The 18,261-nt window shown below is 39.2% G+C and overlaps 1 protein-coding gene across 1 annotated transcript; it reads right to left on the bottom strand.

Moving 5' to 3' along the window:
* Nucleotides 1–9,087: 9,087 nt before the first annotated feature.
* Nucleotides 9,088–10,155, bottom strand: LOC149266816 (uncharacterized). The gene has a single exon (XM_089409180.1). The coding sequence runs from the start codon at nt 10,153–10,155 to the stop codon at nt 9,088–9,090; it is 1,068 nt and encodes a 355-aa protein (XP_089265306.1).
* Between the last annotated feature and the right edge of the window lie 8,106 nt (nt 10,156–18,261).

Raw genomic sequence — 18,261 nt, 5'->3', positions numbered from 1 at the left:
GGTAAGTCTGTCAACTACCACCATGATGACACTCTTTCCCTCAGAATTGGGTAAACCTGTGATAAAATCCGTTGAAACCTCCTCCCAACGTTGGCTTGGAATGGATAAAGGTTGTAATAGACCCGGTGTATTAATTGTTTCAACTTTATTTTGTTGGCGAACCAAACATTCTGCAACAAATTTTTGAATATCCGATTTAAGGCCATCCCAAAAAAATTCCTTCTTAACCCTGTGGTAAGATTTTAAAAATCATGAGTGCCCTCCTAAGGGAGAAGTGTGCAATTCCATAAGAATCTTTTGTTTTAGTTGGGAATTCTTACAGAGGTATAAGCGATCTTTGTACCATGAAGAATCATTTTTCCAGCTAGATGTATCAGATGTACTAGAATCTTGTTGTAACTTTCGAATATGTGCCCACACTTCTTCGTCATTCTTCCATTCCTCCCTTGCTTCGTTTATCTAATCTAGTTGGATAATAGAAATGGCACACAACAATGCTTCCACATCCTCATCCTTTCTTGAGAGTGCATTTGCCACCACATTTTGCTTCCCATTTTTGTAGATGATTTCAAATTCATAACCCAACATCTTTGTGACCCACTTTTGTTGCTCTTCAGAGGATAATCTTTGTTCTAAAAATTATTTAAGGCTATCATGATCCATTTTTACCTTGAAGTGTCTTCCCATTAGGTAGGGTCGCCATTTCTTAAGTGCATGGAGTATTGCCAACATTTCCTTCTCATAAATAGCTTTCTGTAAAAACTTTCCCTTGATTGGATGATTTTCAAAAGCAATGGGTCTTTCATCTTGCATTAAAACAACACCAATTCCATTTCCTGAAGCATCACATTCCACAATAAGGGTTTTTGTGAAGTCTAGTGTAGCTAAGACCGGTGCTTGGCACATTTCCTCTTTAAGATGTTTGAAGGCCTTTGTTTCTTCTGATGTCCATGAAAATGCATCTTTCTTCAATAATGTTGTTAGAGGTACTGCTATTCTCCCATAATTCTTAACAAACTTGCAGTAATACCCTGTCAACCCAAGAAATCCTTGTAGATGCTTTATGGATGTGGGGATTTTCCATTCCTTAATGGCTTTAATTTTGCTAGGGTCTACCTTAACTCCTTCATGAGATACAATATGACCCAGATATACCACCTTTTGTACTCCAAAGAAACATTTGGATCTTTTTGCATATAATTGTTTCTCCTCCAATAGTTGTAGCACCCTGTCAGCATGTTCAACATGATCCTTCCAAGACTTGCTATAGATTAGTATATCATCAAAAAATACTAACACAAATTTTCTAAGGAATGGTTTGAAAATGGAATTCATCAAACCTTGAAATGTTGAAGGTGCATTGGTAAGGCCAAAAGGCATGACCAAAAATTCATAGTGACCCTCATGAGTTCTAAATGTTGTTTTTGGAATGTCTTCAGTCTTCATTCTGATTTGATGATATCCTGAATGAAGATCCAACTTGGTGAAGTAAATTGATCCATGCAATTCATCCAGTAATTCATCAATGATAGGAATGGGAAACTTATCTTTAATAGTGAGCTTGTTGAGCTCCCAATAATCTGGACAGATGTGCCATGATCCATCCTTCTTGTCCATTAATACTACTGGAGGAGAGAAAGAACTTTGATTCGGTCCAGCATATAGCATTTCTGCAACCATACGTTAAATTTCACTCTTTTTGGCATAGGGATATCTCTACAGCTTGATGTTTGGAGGAACACTTCCTGGAATCAGATGAATAGCATGATCATGATCACAGATAGGTGCGAGACCTTTGAGAGTCTCAAATACCTTGGAATGATTTTCCAAGACCTTTTGGAGATCTAGAGAAATAGGTGATTCCAATGTGGATCTAGCGAACATAATTGTGCAATTACACCCCTTTGTTCCTTTTTTAGAAGCTTTGTCATATCGTTAGAGCTAATTATCTTTCCGGGTTTCCCTGCAATACCCATTAATTCAACTTCCTTTCCTTCCACAGAAAATTTCATGAAAAGTTCTTGAAAATTAAAAGCTATTGTACCCAAGGACTGTAGCCATTGGACTTCTAGTACAACATCAGCACCTGTCATTGGAATGGAAAGCATTGGGCTAGTCAATACATATTCTCCCATCGATAGCTTGATATTGTGGCACTTTCTAAAGCAATTTATTGTTCCTCCATTTGCAACCATCAATTGACACTCTGGTGCTGGATATAAGAAGCAATTCAATTCTTTTGCTACCTTACAATGAATAAAATTGTGGGTACTTGAATCAATCAACACTATTACCTTTTTCTTCTTGATTTGTCCTTCTATCTTGATGGTTTGAGGAGTGGTAATTCCCTCCAATGCATTACAAGATATGGTCGGATTCATTACTTCTTTATCTAGGCTTTGTTCCTGGAGTATATCATCTTCTCTTGACCTTTCTTGCTCCTTTTCTTCTTCCTCTTCGCAATCTATGTAGAATAATTTCTTCTCGACACACTTATGACCTTTAGTGTATTTACTATCACAACTGTAACAAAGCCCTTTCACTCTATTTTCTTCCAATTGTTGTGGTGTCAACATTATAGGTTGTGGAAGACTAGGGGCAACAACACTTCCATCCTTATAGTTGTGAGTGGTATGCTTCCTAGTTGCCATAATTTTGCTTTCCATTTTTCTTGCTAGCCTGAATGCCTTCTCTAATGAATCAGGTTCCCAAAGGTGAACATCATGTTGGATATTATCCTTTAAATTCCCTATGAACACATCAATCCTATGCTCCTCTAGAATATTTTTTACCCTTATGTTCAATTTTTGGAACTCCTCAATATGCTCCATTATTGAACCCTTTTGTTCGAGACTTATCAATTCGCTAAAAAAAGTGTTGCTTTTTGTATCCTCATAATGCGCTGTCAATTCTTCCTTGAAAATTGCCCAAGTGATAATTTCTTTATGAGAGCAAAGCCATTGATACCACACAAACTTATTTGGTTCCAAATATAATGTTGCAATATGTACCTTTTGTGTGTTTTGCACATTATTGAGCTCGAAAAATTGCTCCATCTGTAATATCCATGTTGCGGGATCCTTGCCATCAAACTTCCTCATATCGATTTTTGGAATATGGTGGGTCTTTGATCCCACATTAGAGTCTAAGAAATCATGATTAACATTTCTTTTGTTCGCATCATGAGTTTCCTTTACTACCTTTTCACCATTAGTAAGTATTTCTTGTAGAAAATTTGTCAAATCTGTCTTCAAATCTGCCATGTCTGTCTTCAAATCTATCTTCAAATCTGCCATGTAGCTCTTCAAATCTATCTTCAAATATATCTTCAAATCATCCATATTAGCTTCCACACCCTTTATCTTAGATTCCACGCCATTTATCTTAGCTTCTATTAGCTTTTGTGAGAGTGACATTTGTTGCACTTGTTCTTGTAATTTTGATATATCATGTAGAATTTCTTCCTCTTCTTCATGTGTCATGGTAGAGCTTTTAGGTTGCTTACTAGGTGTTTTCATTTTTTTTCCTTGGGGCATCAGTTACTGATAGTAATTCTATGCCATGCCCTTTGAATTCCTTCAAATTAAGTTTTCAAACCAATCTTAAGCAAAAATTTAAAAGAATCTACACACCTTTTTTTACTTTGTAGGAGCTCGATATTGCCTCTGATGTATCTCTGTACTTTCGGATCATCCAATTCTGAAATTGTGACCTACATTAGCCCTCTGTGTCCTATTTCCAATTCCGCTAGTCTGATCCAAATTGGATTCTCCAAGGAAGAGTTTTGCGAAACCTCCCACAGTGACCTACTTATAGACTAGTTCAGTAGAGCGAACTTGTACGACGTGCCAGAAGTCACTGTTCTGACCTTTGGCTCTAAAAAATACATAAAAGAAACTATAGTTTGTCCTCTTTCCGTACCATCTTATGAAATTTCAATCTGATGCCCAAAGAGAAAGTTATGATGATTTTTCCCAGGTCACCTGTTTGGAATGTAATTCAGGAGTCTGCAAAAAGAGCAACTTCCTCAGATCATATCTCTTTAAATATAGCGTGAAAAGCTCTAAAACTTGGACCCATGGTTCAGCATTATTTCTTCTCAAATGGGTTTTTTTTTTTAGCTTCTAAAACATCGTAGAAAAAAATTTATAGCGAAAATCACAAGATGACATATTTGGAGCAGCGAAACCCTAGAATCCAAAGCTCTAATACCAAATGTTATGAAACTTGCTCAAGAAATGATAGAAAAGATAGATCAACACCTTAGAATTCAACCTCTTAGAGGGGCAACCTCCTTTACATTACATAAATGAATAATTCTTTGATGATTCAAATGACAAAACCTCATTTCTATATATAGGAGTCTGAGTCACAATATAACTCAGCTGACCTAACAATAATAATATAAAGCCACAAAAATAACAATAGAGGGATTATATGGGGCACAGTAATAACAATATAGGGATAATAGGGGCACAACAATATTAATAAGGGATGCAACTACAATAGTAATGGGGTAATCACTAGTATTATTGGGACCCATCACTAGGGGTTTATGTTGCGCTTTTGCAAGATTCATGGTATTTGCTTTACTTGATATGGAAATTCCTTTGTTTCTAAGTTTATACACCCATAATATCTTTTTTTTTCTGAATCAGGCTATTCTATTAGTACTACAAAAAGTCAAAAAATTACATCAGTGTTACAACAGGGCCATGTCCCTGTAACTTCTGCCGAAATATTGACAGTTTGCCCAAATTTATACATACCCAAAATTGAACAGGTACAAAAATTGGATGCTGAGCATGGACATGCTGTGACGGACTAACATAATGACACATGACATTAATTGATCTAGGACCGATAAACATATGAATCCTTATAGCCGACACATAGATTTTGAAATCCAGACTGAAACCGAACACATACAGATAACAAAGTATGAAAACAGAGTGTAGCTTTCCTTTCCAGGCTGCTGAGAGAGAACTGATTGGTTGAATTAATCCTCGTCTGTGGTATAGGGCTCTTCCTCCACCTTGCCCCTAAATTGCTGTGAATCATCCAAGTCCGAGAGAGGGACCACCGAGCTGGTATGGATCCTCTGAGCCGGTTCGCTTGGGCCCGCAAGGGCAGCTTGAGTAGCTGGGGAGGAACTTTCCCTAGTAGGGTATTGCAGATCAATTGCGGGCACCTGCATATCAATTATGGGCACAGTCCCTTGAGCTGGTGGAGGGTTGCCTTGAGTTGCTTCGGCTTGACCTCTGAGATTGCCACAATGCTCGACAGAAACAGATATGATGAATGTGGAGTTTGCCAGTGTGCAAGGTATTCTATACCTGACTGTGGGATGCGCTGCATGTCCGCATTCTGGTATATCTCCTCTCCAAGGCGCACTGCCACGTCCCGTTGCTCTACCATGGAAGCAATGCTGGTCAGATGTTACCTCGACAGAGGAAGAAGGAGAAATTGCAGTCTTCCGAGCTGAAGCCCGACCCCGAGAGCCTCCTCATCGGCTGCTCATTTTGAGGTGCTCCCTCTGCATTGCTAAGTTTGCCATAGAGCAAGAATGTCCCTGCGCAATCCCCCACCTCACTAGAGAATGCTCCAACGCTGCAGCGGAGTGCCCAGCAGCTTCGAATGAATGCAAGAATGTGACAAAGGCTCCTGGGATATGAAGCGCCATCGCACAGATTTGCAGAAGGACAATAAAGGTAGACAAGACTAGTAATAACACCCGCGGAGGATCACCTGCATGCGCCCATATGAAATTGGCTGCAGGGTACTGCGTGGCACATCCGGGCTGACACATGCCCATGTGACGCACCACCTGTGGGCTGTGCGGCATATTAAACACCCGCATCCAGGAGGGAGAGATCTTTTCGCACCAAAGAGATGCAATCCTTTTTGAGTTGGTCATCATCTACCATGTCCAGTGAACCTGAGAAGTATGGTATTTGTTGAGATACGCCATGGTTAGCCATTCTGTCTGCTACCTGGTTTGTTGTTCTTCTTACATGCTGGAAGGTTATGCTTTGGGGATCTTTTAGCTTTTCCTCCAGTGATTCCATTCTACTAAGCAATCTCCAACTTGATGCGATCTTGACTGCAGTAGCCCCTACCTGTAATCTTTTAGCAGCGGCTATGAGAATGAAAGAGTCTCCTTCAACCTCAAGAGGGAAGAAGTGCTTTTGTTCTGCTATGCAAATCCCTTCCCAGAGTCCTTCCAATTCTGCTGCATTGTTGGTGTTTTTACCAATTGATCCATAGTATATATGCAATAATGCTCCTGTGTGGCTTCTGAAGATTCCTCCAAATCTGGCAGGCCTGAGATTACCTTTGGCCACCCCGTCAAAATTCAGCTTGTATGAGTTGGTAGCGGGTGGGGACTAGGATAACGGGGAGGTGGAGCTGATTGAGGGACGGGTGATGACCTTGGCTAAGGAGGAAAGGTCTAGATTCCATTCTTTCAATATATTGCGCTCCTGCTGAGATTCTGGCATGTCTATATCATACCACGTCCTGATGGCTAAGGTTTCCTGAATGTTTTTCTTGAAGATAAGCCACAGAGCGTCTATTGACCGGTAGGTATTATTAAAGATTTTGTAGTTTCGCTCCTTCCAGAGAATCCAATACAAAAATCCTGGAATAAGACTCCACAGAGTGTTGAGAAGCTGCCTTTTGAACGGGTCCTTAGTCCAATTCCTGATAGTTTCTGTTACATCCTCCATCCTTGCGTCAGATCTCATGTTGCATTTTTCAACTTTCTCCCAAAGTTGCTTAGCTAGCGGACATGTTTCCATTAAATGACTGATGGTCTCAGAGTTGAGATTGCAATTTGGGCATCTTGATGGCCCAATGAATCCCTGTTTTATCAAGTTGTCCCAGGTGAGTATGCGCCTTTTACTTAGAAGCCATAAGAAAGTTGAAATTTTGGGCCATAGACCTGGTAGCCAAGCTTTTCCCCATATTTGATCCTTTTCTGCCTGGATGTCTGAATAGCGCAGTTGATGAGCTTCTTTAGTGGTAAATGTTCCTTTGGGTGTATGACCCCATCTTAGTCTGTCCTGCTGGTTGGAGTAGCGAATTCTTCTGTATGTGAGTTCCTGATCGATGTCAGAATGCATTTCTCCCTGCCAGTCCATCTGCCAGAGGCTAGCTGGTTTCCAGATTTGGAAGTCATGATGCGTGGATTGTTGCCAGAATTGGTGGACACGGGTGAGGTTCGCCTGTTGCATATGAATTTGCCAAAGAGGCTTCTGAAATAAAGTTGCTAGTTTAGGGAGTTGCTGCCACGAATCCTCCCAGAACCTTGCTATCGTGCCTGAGTGAATTTCCCAGAAGTTGTGCTCTTGAATGAAACTTCTGTGAAGCTTTGCTGTGTTCCAGATGGGTGATCCTTGGGTTGTGGAGTTGATTCTTATGAGATCGTTCCATTGACTTCCCGTGGCATATTTTGCTTGCCATAATCGAGCCCATGGTGAATGACGTTTGGAGATCTAGTTCCACCACATTCGTGCTCCCATTGTATTGTTGCTTTGGAGAGGATCCCTTAATCCTAGCCCTCCTTCTGATTTGATTTTACAGACTTCCTTCCAGTTAACAAGAGCCCATTTTCTATTCAGTCCAGAGGAGCCCCATAGGAAGTTGTGCTGAAGGTTACGTATGGCTTTAAGGACCCATTTTGGAGCTACCATGATGGAAAAAAGATACAATGGCATTGCTTGTAAGACTTATTTGATTAAGACGAGTCTGCCTGCCATATTTAGAGCACGGAAAGTCCATGATGAAAGCTTAGATTCTAATTTATCAAGGAGAGACCGCCAAGAAGCATGTTGGATGGCAGAGTCAGATAGGGGCGCCCCAAGGTATTTGGAAGGCAGATGGGATATGGTGAACCCCAGAATTCTGGCAATATTCCTATCCGCAGTGGGGGGGGGTGTTGAAGAAGAAGAGCTGAGATTTCGAGGCGTTTATGGTTGTGCCAGAGGCTTCGGAGAAGAGGGAGAGTAAGGATTTGAAGACAGAGGCTTCTTGCGAGGAAGGATGGCCGAATAACATGGTGTCATCAACAAACTGCTGATGAGACTGAGGATTGAGACCATGGATGGAGATACCTTTTAGAGCTTGGGAGGAAACAGCGGATTTGAGAAGCCTGCTGAGCCCTTCTGCCATTAGAACAAAGAGAAAAGGTGAAAGTGGATCCCCATATCTAATGCCACGAGAGGGATGAAAAGGAGATGAGGGTGAACCATTCAGCAGGACAGAGAAGCTCGGAGAGGAGATAAGGTTAATGATCCATCTGGTCCAAGTTGCACTAAAACCAAAAGCCAAAAGCATTTTGTGAATGTACTTCCAACTGAGTTTATCAAAGGCTTTAGAGAGACCTAGTTTTAGAATCATACCTAGTTTTTTGAGAAGCTTTAATGAGTGAATTACCTCATTTGATAGAATTATTCCATCCATGATCTGTCGACCTTCTACATATCCCGTCTGTTCTAGAGAGATGAGTAGTGGAAGGATTGGTTTAAGCCTGTTCGCTATGACCTTTGAGATAAGCTTGTAGATAACATTGCATAACGCTATTGGTCTATATTTTTCCGGCCTGTTTGGTTCTTCTCCTTTGGGAACCAATGCTATGAAGGTTGAATTAAGGGCAGGGAGGATCCAGTGCATGATTCTGGATTCCTCCACTACTTCCAAAACCTCAGCTTTAATGAGCTCCCAAAATTCATGAAAGAAATTGGCTATAAAGCCATCAGGCCCAGGAGCCTTGCCATCTTTAAGTTGAGCCATGGCTTCTTCGACTTCCTGTAGAGACGTGGGCTGAAGCAGTTTATTATTGTGATCCTCCATTATGATTCGAGGAATGCGTTGCGTGATGGTTCGGATTGCTTCATCCCTATTACCTGTGGGCTCCTTGAGAATATCCCTAAAATATCCTATGAATTCCTTCTCCATATCCTCATGTGCTTCGACTCTTTCCCCTTGTTGATTGTTTATGAATGTAATGTTATTGTGTATTCGCCTTTGGATTGTGGTTTTATGGAAGAATTTTGTATTCTTCTCCCCCTCTTTTAGCCAGCTGATTCAGGATTTTTGATGCCAGAGAGTTTCTTCTTGTTTCCTGCGCTCTTTAATTTGATTCCAAAGGATCTGCTCCTGTTGTGTTTGTTCATCTATTTTGCCTTCTAGAATGAAAGTTTGTTGAAGTGCTTTCATTTGCTGTTCCAGTCTTTGGCGATTCTCCTGTATGTTACCAAAATGTGTGTGATTCCAGACTTTGAGGACTTGTTTTAAGTTTTTCAGCTTTTGTTGGAATTGATACATCTTTGCTCCCTCTGGCGGAATATAAGATTTCCATGCCTCGTTTACCAGTGTCTTGAAATTGGTATTTGTGAGCCAGAAGGCTTCGAATCGGAAAGGTCTATTGCAGCAAGTGCCTGGCCTGGACCATTGTAGCAAAATTGGCCAGTGATCAGATCCTCCTTGGGGAATGATGGAGGCGTTGAAGTCCCCTCCCAGGTGGATTGCATTGCTCAAGATGAAGAACCTGTCGAGCCTTGAGGCTATGTGGTGAATGCCTCGACGCTTATTTGTCCAAGTAAAAATTCCATTGGAGGTTGGAATATCCATGAGTTGATTGTTCTGTATGAATTCTCTGAGGCAAGTGCTATCACTGTCGAGCCTAATTCTGCCTCGTTTTTTCTCCTCCATAGATTTTATGATGTTGAAGTCTCCACCCCCGATCCAGAGGGGAAATTGCCTATTTTCATTGAGGATGGAGATTGTCTCCAGAAGATCAAGTTTTTGCTGAATTGTCTGCGGAAAATACACATTTGTGAGATGCCCATGAATATTGGTGCTGATGAGGTGGAAGGAAGCTTGGATAAGATGAAGGGTGGCATGGAAATCATATAATGAAATAGTCTGCGGGTTCCACAGAATGGCAAGTCTGCCTGAGGCCCCAGAGGCATCTACTGAAATAGAGCTGCTACCTGCCCAAATGTTGTTTCGAATTCTTTCAATAGCTGCATTGCTGCTTTTTGTCTCTTGAAGAAAAACTATGGATGGTTTTTCTTGTTGAATCAGGTTTTTGATCATTCGATGTTTTGAGGGGTTGTTGAGTCCTCTCACATTCCAGGAAATGAGCTTCATGTAAACTGAGTTTTGGGTTTATAGAACTTTGTCAACTTAGGGAATCGCCCCGATTCCACAAGTATTTCACCTACTATTATGGTCCTCTGGAGGTCTGTCTTTCGTCCCCTTTTCTTGGTTTCTTTGAGTGCCTTTTTTCCGTCCCAGGGGCTTCCTCCTTGTATGCCAAGACTTTTATTGTGCTACATTTTGGTCAGGACTCCTTCAAGTTTGTCTATTTGCCAGGGGGGAATTGAGTTGTATTCTTTTTGTTTGCATGCCGTTTCAAGTTTGAAGATGTCAAGACCATCTAAGCTGATATCCACCTGATCTCCCTCCATGATGATAGGGGAGCTGTGGTCTTCCTCATCTACATCTTCCTGTAGACTGAGAGCTAGAGCTACATCTAGATCCATGGCTGCGGCTTGTTGTTTATTATCTACAATAGATTTCCCCTGGGAAGAGGGGAAACGATTGTGATCTGAAACCAATTTTGCATTATCCGAAGGAGGGTTAGGAATGTGGTGAGAAGAGGCGGGATCTTAGGACTCCATGGGGGCCGAGGGGTTGTGGGAGGATGAAGGCATAAAAGACTTCTCCAAGGGGTCAGAGCTGGGTTGGTCCTACGGATCTTGAGAAGCAAGCACAGTGAATCTGTTCTGGGAATCTGCTTTGATGGCATTATCAGAGACAACCTCGCTTTTCTTGGCATGCCTGCGGCAGGTGGGAATTTTGGTGAAACCTTCCAAGTCTTTATTAGTGTCATTAGATGAAGCTTTAGACTGTGAGTTCAGAGGACAGTCTCAGAAGAGATGGCCATGCTCATGACATTTGCGACAGCGAAAGGGGATGTGCTCATAATCTAAAGGCTGTGTCCATTCAAAGTCATCGTGAAAGAGACTTACCGAATCAGCTAAGGCCTTGGTTAGGTGCATCTGAACACAGATCCTGGCATACGAGGTGTATTTGCGAGTTTTTGTTTCTGCCGCAACTTTGATGAAGGTCCCAAGTTTGTTGCCGATATCTGCCAGCATTTCTTCTTTCCAGTATTCCACTGGGAGAGAATACATTCTTATCCAGACAGGAGCCCAGTTGAAGTCTTCTTTATCAGGGTTAAATCTTGGTTTCCACTCCGTGAGATAAAGTCCTGAAGAGTTAAAGAAGTATGTGCCGCCTTCGAATATCCACGCTTTGTCCTCCACACAATGGAAGATGGCCGTGAAGAAGCCTTTCGGTCCAAGCTGCAGGGTAACTTGTCCTTTGAGCTTCCATTTTGAGGCTATCCAGCCCTGCAATGCCTTTTCAGTAGGCCAGAATCCAAGAAACTTTCCTATTAGCGCATGATCCTGCATGTATTGGATCTCACCATTGATGCGGTGGCTTGGCAGATCGACCTTGATACGTTCTACAACCTTCGAGATGCAGGTGGCCGAGGTCGCCTTTGGCTGTGATGACGAAGCGTTATTGTGCGCCTCTTTTTCTGAGTTTACCTCATCAGTCTGGGATGTGAGTTTCTCTTTTCCTTCCGTCCTTTGTCCTCCCTGCTCAGCTTCAGGAACTGTGCCAGAAGGGGTCAGAGGCATCCTATGCTATTCCTTGTCAGAGTTTGGAGTGTCCAATGGAGGGGAGGCGGAGCTCTCCCCTCCTGCAGCCTTTGCCATTGCAGGCTTCCAGAAGGAGTCCAGCGGTGTCGAGAGCTTAAGCCGTCAGAGGCGGCCTATGGTTAGGGTTCTTAAGCGATTTGCAGGCGGGATGGTCGTATCGAGAGCCGAAGCATTCTCGATCTTTTTTCCTTGTTAACTCTTTCCCAATATGAATATTGGGAATAATAAAAAAGGAGAATTAAATGTGTTATACACCCATAATATCATTCACCATACATTTCCCATTATTCCCCTCACTTAGTCTCACTGATTTCATCATTTTCTCACATAACCCTAGCTAGTTGTTGTGCTTCTAGGCTAGGACTGTGTTTTACCTCATTCACCTCCTTTCCCTCACCCAAATTGAGAAATTCCACTCTCATTGTATTCCTAAAACACTTCCCTACTTCCCATAATTTCTTTACAAATTATCCTATCTTATTTCCTCTTCATTTCCTCCCCCCAATTTGTTGCACGTTCACCCTTATTTTCCAACTCAAGTCCCTTTACCCATTCTTGTGTGAAACTAGGGTTTCCTGTCAAAATCAAAGTAAAAAATGGGAGAGACTAGTGAAAATAGGATATTCAAAGGAGGGGAGATCTCAAGATATGAGGCCATTCATATGCATAAGGTCAATTCATCAGATTTCATAAGAAGGTCATTTGAGCAGGGAGGCTGCCTAAAGTTTTGTAAGAAAGTGCAAGAAGTGGGATATCATCAGGATCTAACAAGTTTATTTGCCATTAGTTTTAAGAGATATCATGTCACTATAGTAAGAGTGACCATTTTGGTATCAACATATATTATTTCTTCAACAACCACTATCCTTGATGAAGGTGAGACTTGGCTCAAGGGGATGGTTTTAGACCTTGGGCACTATAAAATTTTCTTGAAAATTGAGTACAAGAACATCCCTTCTAATATCTTTCTAGCAAGAATTTGTTGGCAAATTATGCCTCCTTGATGAAGACTATCATGAAGTACTTTACCTGTGAGGGAATATTCAACAGGTTGTATCAATATCATATCAGGTTGCTGATTCATTTCACTTCCCATAAATCCTTAAACATACCTTACTACCTATTTAGAAGTTTGGTAAAAATGACAAAAAAGGTGCAGTTAAAGGGAAGATATCATTCAACTAGTATTTTTCATCTTACATTAGTAGAGCTAATAGTCCTCCACTAGCTAGCATAGATCAACATGTCATGGGAGACTTTATTGGAGGCAGTTTCTCTTCTACTCACCTCAAGTAAGCCAAAGAGTCAGAACACTTCCTTATCATCATATAGGCCACAAAAGGTTGGGTCATCAAGCAGGCCATTAGTCACCAAAACACAGCCAAAAACATATATTTCAAAGACATATAGCAGAGGTAAGTGGTTGGTGTTTTCCTTTGAAAGAGAAGAGATGGCTAGACCTAAACCCAGAACCAGGTCTCAAGCAAATCGATTGCTTAGGGAGGTTGTACGTGAATAAGAATTTCATGTTGGGACCATGAGAGATGAGACATCAAAAGGCAGACGTGACGTACCTTTGCGCAATGAAGAACAAGGACCTAGCTCAAGGGAATTTCATGCTGGCCTTCTTGCAACAAGAGAATATGCAATTGAAACTAAACCTAATGCAATAGAATAAATCACAGGAGGACCCTCCATCATCCAACAAGGCAAATGTTTTAGAAGCAAACGAAAAAGGTAAATAAGTCATTGGTGTTGAACACTTGGAAGAGAATGACATTCGAGTACATTCAACGAGACCCAAAACCAAAGCAATGGTAAGGAAGGAAAAGTTTGTCAAAGAGTCATCTCCTCCTCAAGATTAAAACACCTTTGATGACTCCAGAGTTTCTTAACTTGAGAAGGACAAGGAATATTGGCTTGAAAGGTTTAATGAGCATTTGGAAAAGTTGTTGAAAAGGGAAAATAAGGATATCACTATGAAAAGGAGCATGGCAAGGCACTACTATGCAAGAAACATGATTGACATAGTGATGGTCAAAAACATGAAAAAGAAGCTCAAGAGAAATTTAAGGCAACTAAAAAAGAATGATAGCTTTGATATCTTGGCTATTGCATCCTTATTGGTTTTAAGCCATGAAATAGAGAAGGAAAGGAAACAAAATTTTGCAAAATTTGAATTTTGTTTTGCTTTTTATCACGCACACAAAATTAGTGTACAGAGACACGACAAGTATTTGATGTGATTTTTCCCATGAGGTGTAAGTACAAAATTTCAAGCATGTGGAGATGCCTAATGATGCAGGGATGTCAAAAAATTACCTAGGAAAGCTTACAGATTCATAGATTTTCAGAAATTGACAAAATAGTGACTATTTTTTACCTTTCTGCCACTATTATAGGTGACTCGCTAATCTTTTGGATTAGTTTGACTTCAAGGAAATTTTCTATGGTTTTGGAGTAGGTATATCCAATTCCTTATGACTTCATGGTATAGTATACATCATCATCTTTCCAACCATACCTTTTTCAGCGAAAAACTCATCAGGGAAGGCCTCCAAAACAATCTTCAAATTTCTATTGCACTTCTACTAATTTACTATGTTTTTGTGAGTTTGACTATTTCACTACTTATAATGGTCAAAAGTCAAACTATATTGATGTAATAGATTATTTCATGAGTTCATATAATGTAATTTAGTATCTTATGGGTTAAATTATAAACAATACTGTAAATAAATGCTTGGAGAAACAAACTCATTTAGTTAGTTTAAAAAAGGAATTTGTTTCTAACTTCCCTAGTATTTGGTAATGGTTAGAGAGAATCATGAGAGCAGTTACCGGGAAGATGGATTCAATTATTTGGAGGGGGGAACTTAGTTTACATCTATATGTACACTTAATGAACTCAAGGAAAAGGCTGCATACTTGTAGCTCAGACTTGGAACTACTGTACTTGACTATTGGATAAATATAATAGACATTTCCAAGTATTTTAAAGGGATTCTTGTGTTGTGGTTAATGGATCTATTTTTTCTCTATTTTCTTATATATTTGATGATTATATCTTTTTAGCAGCAATCTATATTTCTCCTTATGCTTTTTCTTTTATGACTTCAAATAGAAATCATTATTTAATTCTCTATTTTTGTTTAAGATAATCATTTAAGTGTTTTTATTCCAGACTAGTGAATTCATGCGTTTGCTCACTTAATGCCTACAATATCTTGCTCACCACACTATAATGAAAAACTGTTTTGAGTCTATGATTGCACCCACCTTACCCCATCTTATGTTTGCAGCTGATCTTTAGGATTACTTGACCTAATTCTGGGACCTAAGGCTCCTTATTCAGCAAACCCTAATGAAACCCTACTAAGTTGATTCCTAGCCTAAAACCATCATATTCTCCATTAATTTCCCTTGGTTGTGAGGTTATTTTAGAGAGAGCACTCTCTGATTTGGTAGGGCTAGCTGCCAAGTCCAAAGTTTGTCTATGGTTACCTCTTTTGTTTCATTTCTCATCCTTGGGAAAATAATAAGTGCTAACATTTTGGCATCATTGCTGGGAAGCGAATAGTTTCATATTCCCCAGGAAATATTGTCAAACTTTAGATATTATTTGATGATGGTGGACAATGGTCGGACACATATGAAGGATGAACTATTCACCTGATGACTCCAATCAACTTCCAACTTGATTCAAAGACTCCAATGGCAGTAGTATATAGGAATCAAGATCAGTTCTATATCTGTAAGGTATGCTCCTATGAACAAAGAACATATTCCAAGTTTTCCAAATCAGATACCTAACGTAGATTGGCAAACAAATCTGTCTCGGTTCAAATATGAAAAATATGACAATGTTGCTATACATTTGATTCAATTTCATATACATATACATGGGCTAGGTGTCCAGTTTCGTGGGGATTGTTTGATGAAGATGTTCATGGAAACCTTAGAGGATATTTCCAAGCCATGGTATGAGAGATTTCTTGCTGCCAGTCTATATTCACTTAAAGATATTCATATAAAATTTTGTGACAGTTATAAGTAGCATTACCCTTCTTTATTGTTGATAGAAAATTTTTGTGGAAAGTTTGAGGACCTTTTTCAGTTCATAGGGATTAATATTGATGATAATGATCTAATGACTGATCAGATTGAAGAATCTTTGTTTGATTTATCTCTGCATCAACGTGAGAGGTTGGAAATCGGTTACAATAATTTCCATCCAGTAGATGTTTATCCTTTTATTGTAAATGAAATAGATCAACAACCTATTGAAGATGTTTATGATTCTTCTATTAAGTTAGATAATGGTATACAACTACCTGATTATATTTCATACAATTAAGAAATTCAGTCAATTGACTTATCTTGTCAACAAGCCTTTTTTCCATCTATGGTTGAAAATGAAATTGAGCGAGATTCTAATGATGATAGTCATGTTCCATCTTCTGAGTTGAATAATAATGAACAACTGGTTTTTTCTCTTGAGATTGACGAACATATTCAACCGTTTTCAAATGACCAAGAAAAGGATGAGGATAGTCAATCATATTTTTCTTTCTCTCGGTTTTTATTTCAAGATCAAGTTTTTGAAGACCAATATTAGGTTTCTGATGAAATGCATGAACAAGTATCTCTAGACATTCACCACTCATATGTCTATGCATTTCATCCATTTTCTGAAGCAATATTTCAAAGGCAGATTCATGAAAATCATAATTATGAATTCACATGTGTGGAGGTTTCAGACAATGTAATTATGGTAGAAAATAATCATCAAACATTGAAAGCAAATTATGAAGAAGAGAGTAGTGAAAAGAAGAGGTTGTTTTAGAGCCTCTTGCACATGATGATTTTCCTCCAAGTTCAGAAAATGAAGGCTCTGTTGAAGAAGAGAAATTTGTCTCGAATCCTATGGATGTGCACATTTTCAGAATTGATAATATGGCTGCCTCAAATGGAAATTTTCAAGAAAAAAATTACCTTTCTCCTGGTATGAATGAAAAACTTGATGAACATATTTTCTTCTTTCATCCTGACAAAAAAAATTGAATTGGAAAATGAAGGGTGTCCTTGTATTTATATTTACTTTCAAGACATTGTAATGTTCTAGATTATTGAAGACCCTATTTCCATTTTTCTACAGTCATCTTGGAAGATTAATTTTATTGTATTTATGGATCATGAGCACATGTTCATTGGACACTTGGAGTTGCTTATCTTTTGTTTTTTATTTTTCATGAAGGAAAGTATGAGCAGGATTCAAGTAAGTAGCTATTTGCTGGATTGGTAACACTATAGGGAGAATTTCACATAATTGTATATATATCTTTAGCAGGTGGGTGTTTATCATCTGGATTTGAAGCTCAAATTGGAGGCCCTAAGATCCTGATCGTATGCTACCATATGTAAGTGAAACTAGTTTTTGAGTCAAGTAAAGTCAGTTTTTGTTTTTCTTAGTTTAGTTAGTTGGTTATTTGACTGTCAATTCATTTTTATATGACTACATTGCCCATTGGATAAGGATACCTAATCTACGATGTTCTTGAAACATCCTAAAGGAGCTTCCATCCTGATTGGAGCCAATGTTATCATACATTAGTTCTAGTGATCAAATTTACTCTTTCATGTTGCTTATAGATTCTTAGGCAAAATTATTATATTTTTTTCAAATAAAATTTGACATCACTCCTACTTGTCAAAGGGTCCCAATTTCATCTGTCTAGGTATCATTTCTACTCCCTCCACTTTTTCAAGGTCACCATCACCCATCATTGTCATGTAATCATTACCTATTCTAGGTCATCAAAAGAGTTAATGTGTCATCACATATGTCACGGTCTAGGATTCGCCCTTGATTTTCATCATTATATGAGTCATCAAAAGTAAACAAGGGAGTCATGTCATCATTTTTGTCACCATCATGGGAGTTATAAAATTAGGGAATAAATTGAAACAAGGTTACATTTTCTTTTGAAAAAAAAATATGTTGCATGTAAAATCAATAAATAGTCATGTTCTCAAAGGTACACATGATGTCATGTTTTCATAATGCCAAAATTAGGTTTTTGAGCTATAAAGGAGAAGTAAAATCAATTTGAAACTTAATTCTATCCTTCCAATATTTCAAGGGCTCCTCTCTTCCATTGTGAGACTTGCCGAAACCATCATAAGTATGAGTTCTATCAACAATCGTTGGTTCCATCAATTTGCTGATTTTTTGATGAGTTTCTGCTATGCTTCTGGCAAACTTGTTGCACTTTTGTTTTGTAGGCATAAAGAGGGAAACAACAAGTTCAAAATTAATTATAGATCTTCAAACATTTTCAAACAATTAAGTGGGACCTTCCAAAACCCTTTCTTCAATCAATTTCCTCAGAAAATTAATAAAACTCCTTCCCTAGGGTTTTTTGTTGTGCTTTTGCAAGTTTCATGGTCTTTGCTTCACTTGACAGGGAAATTCACTTATTTCTAAGTTTATACACCCCTAATATCCCTCATCAGACATTTC

This window comes from Pinus tabuliformis, chromosome 6 (assembly GCF_031772625.1).
Source record: "Pinus tabuliformis cultivar Carrire ecotype Pingquan chromosome 6, CPIR1, whole genome shotgun sequence".
Lineage (NCBI taxonomy): Eukaryota > Viridiplantae > Streptophyta > Pinopsida > Pinales > Pinaceae > Pinus > Pinus tabuliformis.
Note: the sequence above shows the minus strand (reverse complement) of the source record. Positions and strands in the feature narration are given on the sequence as shown.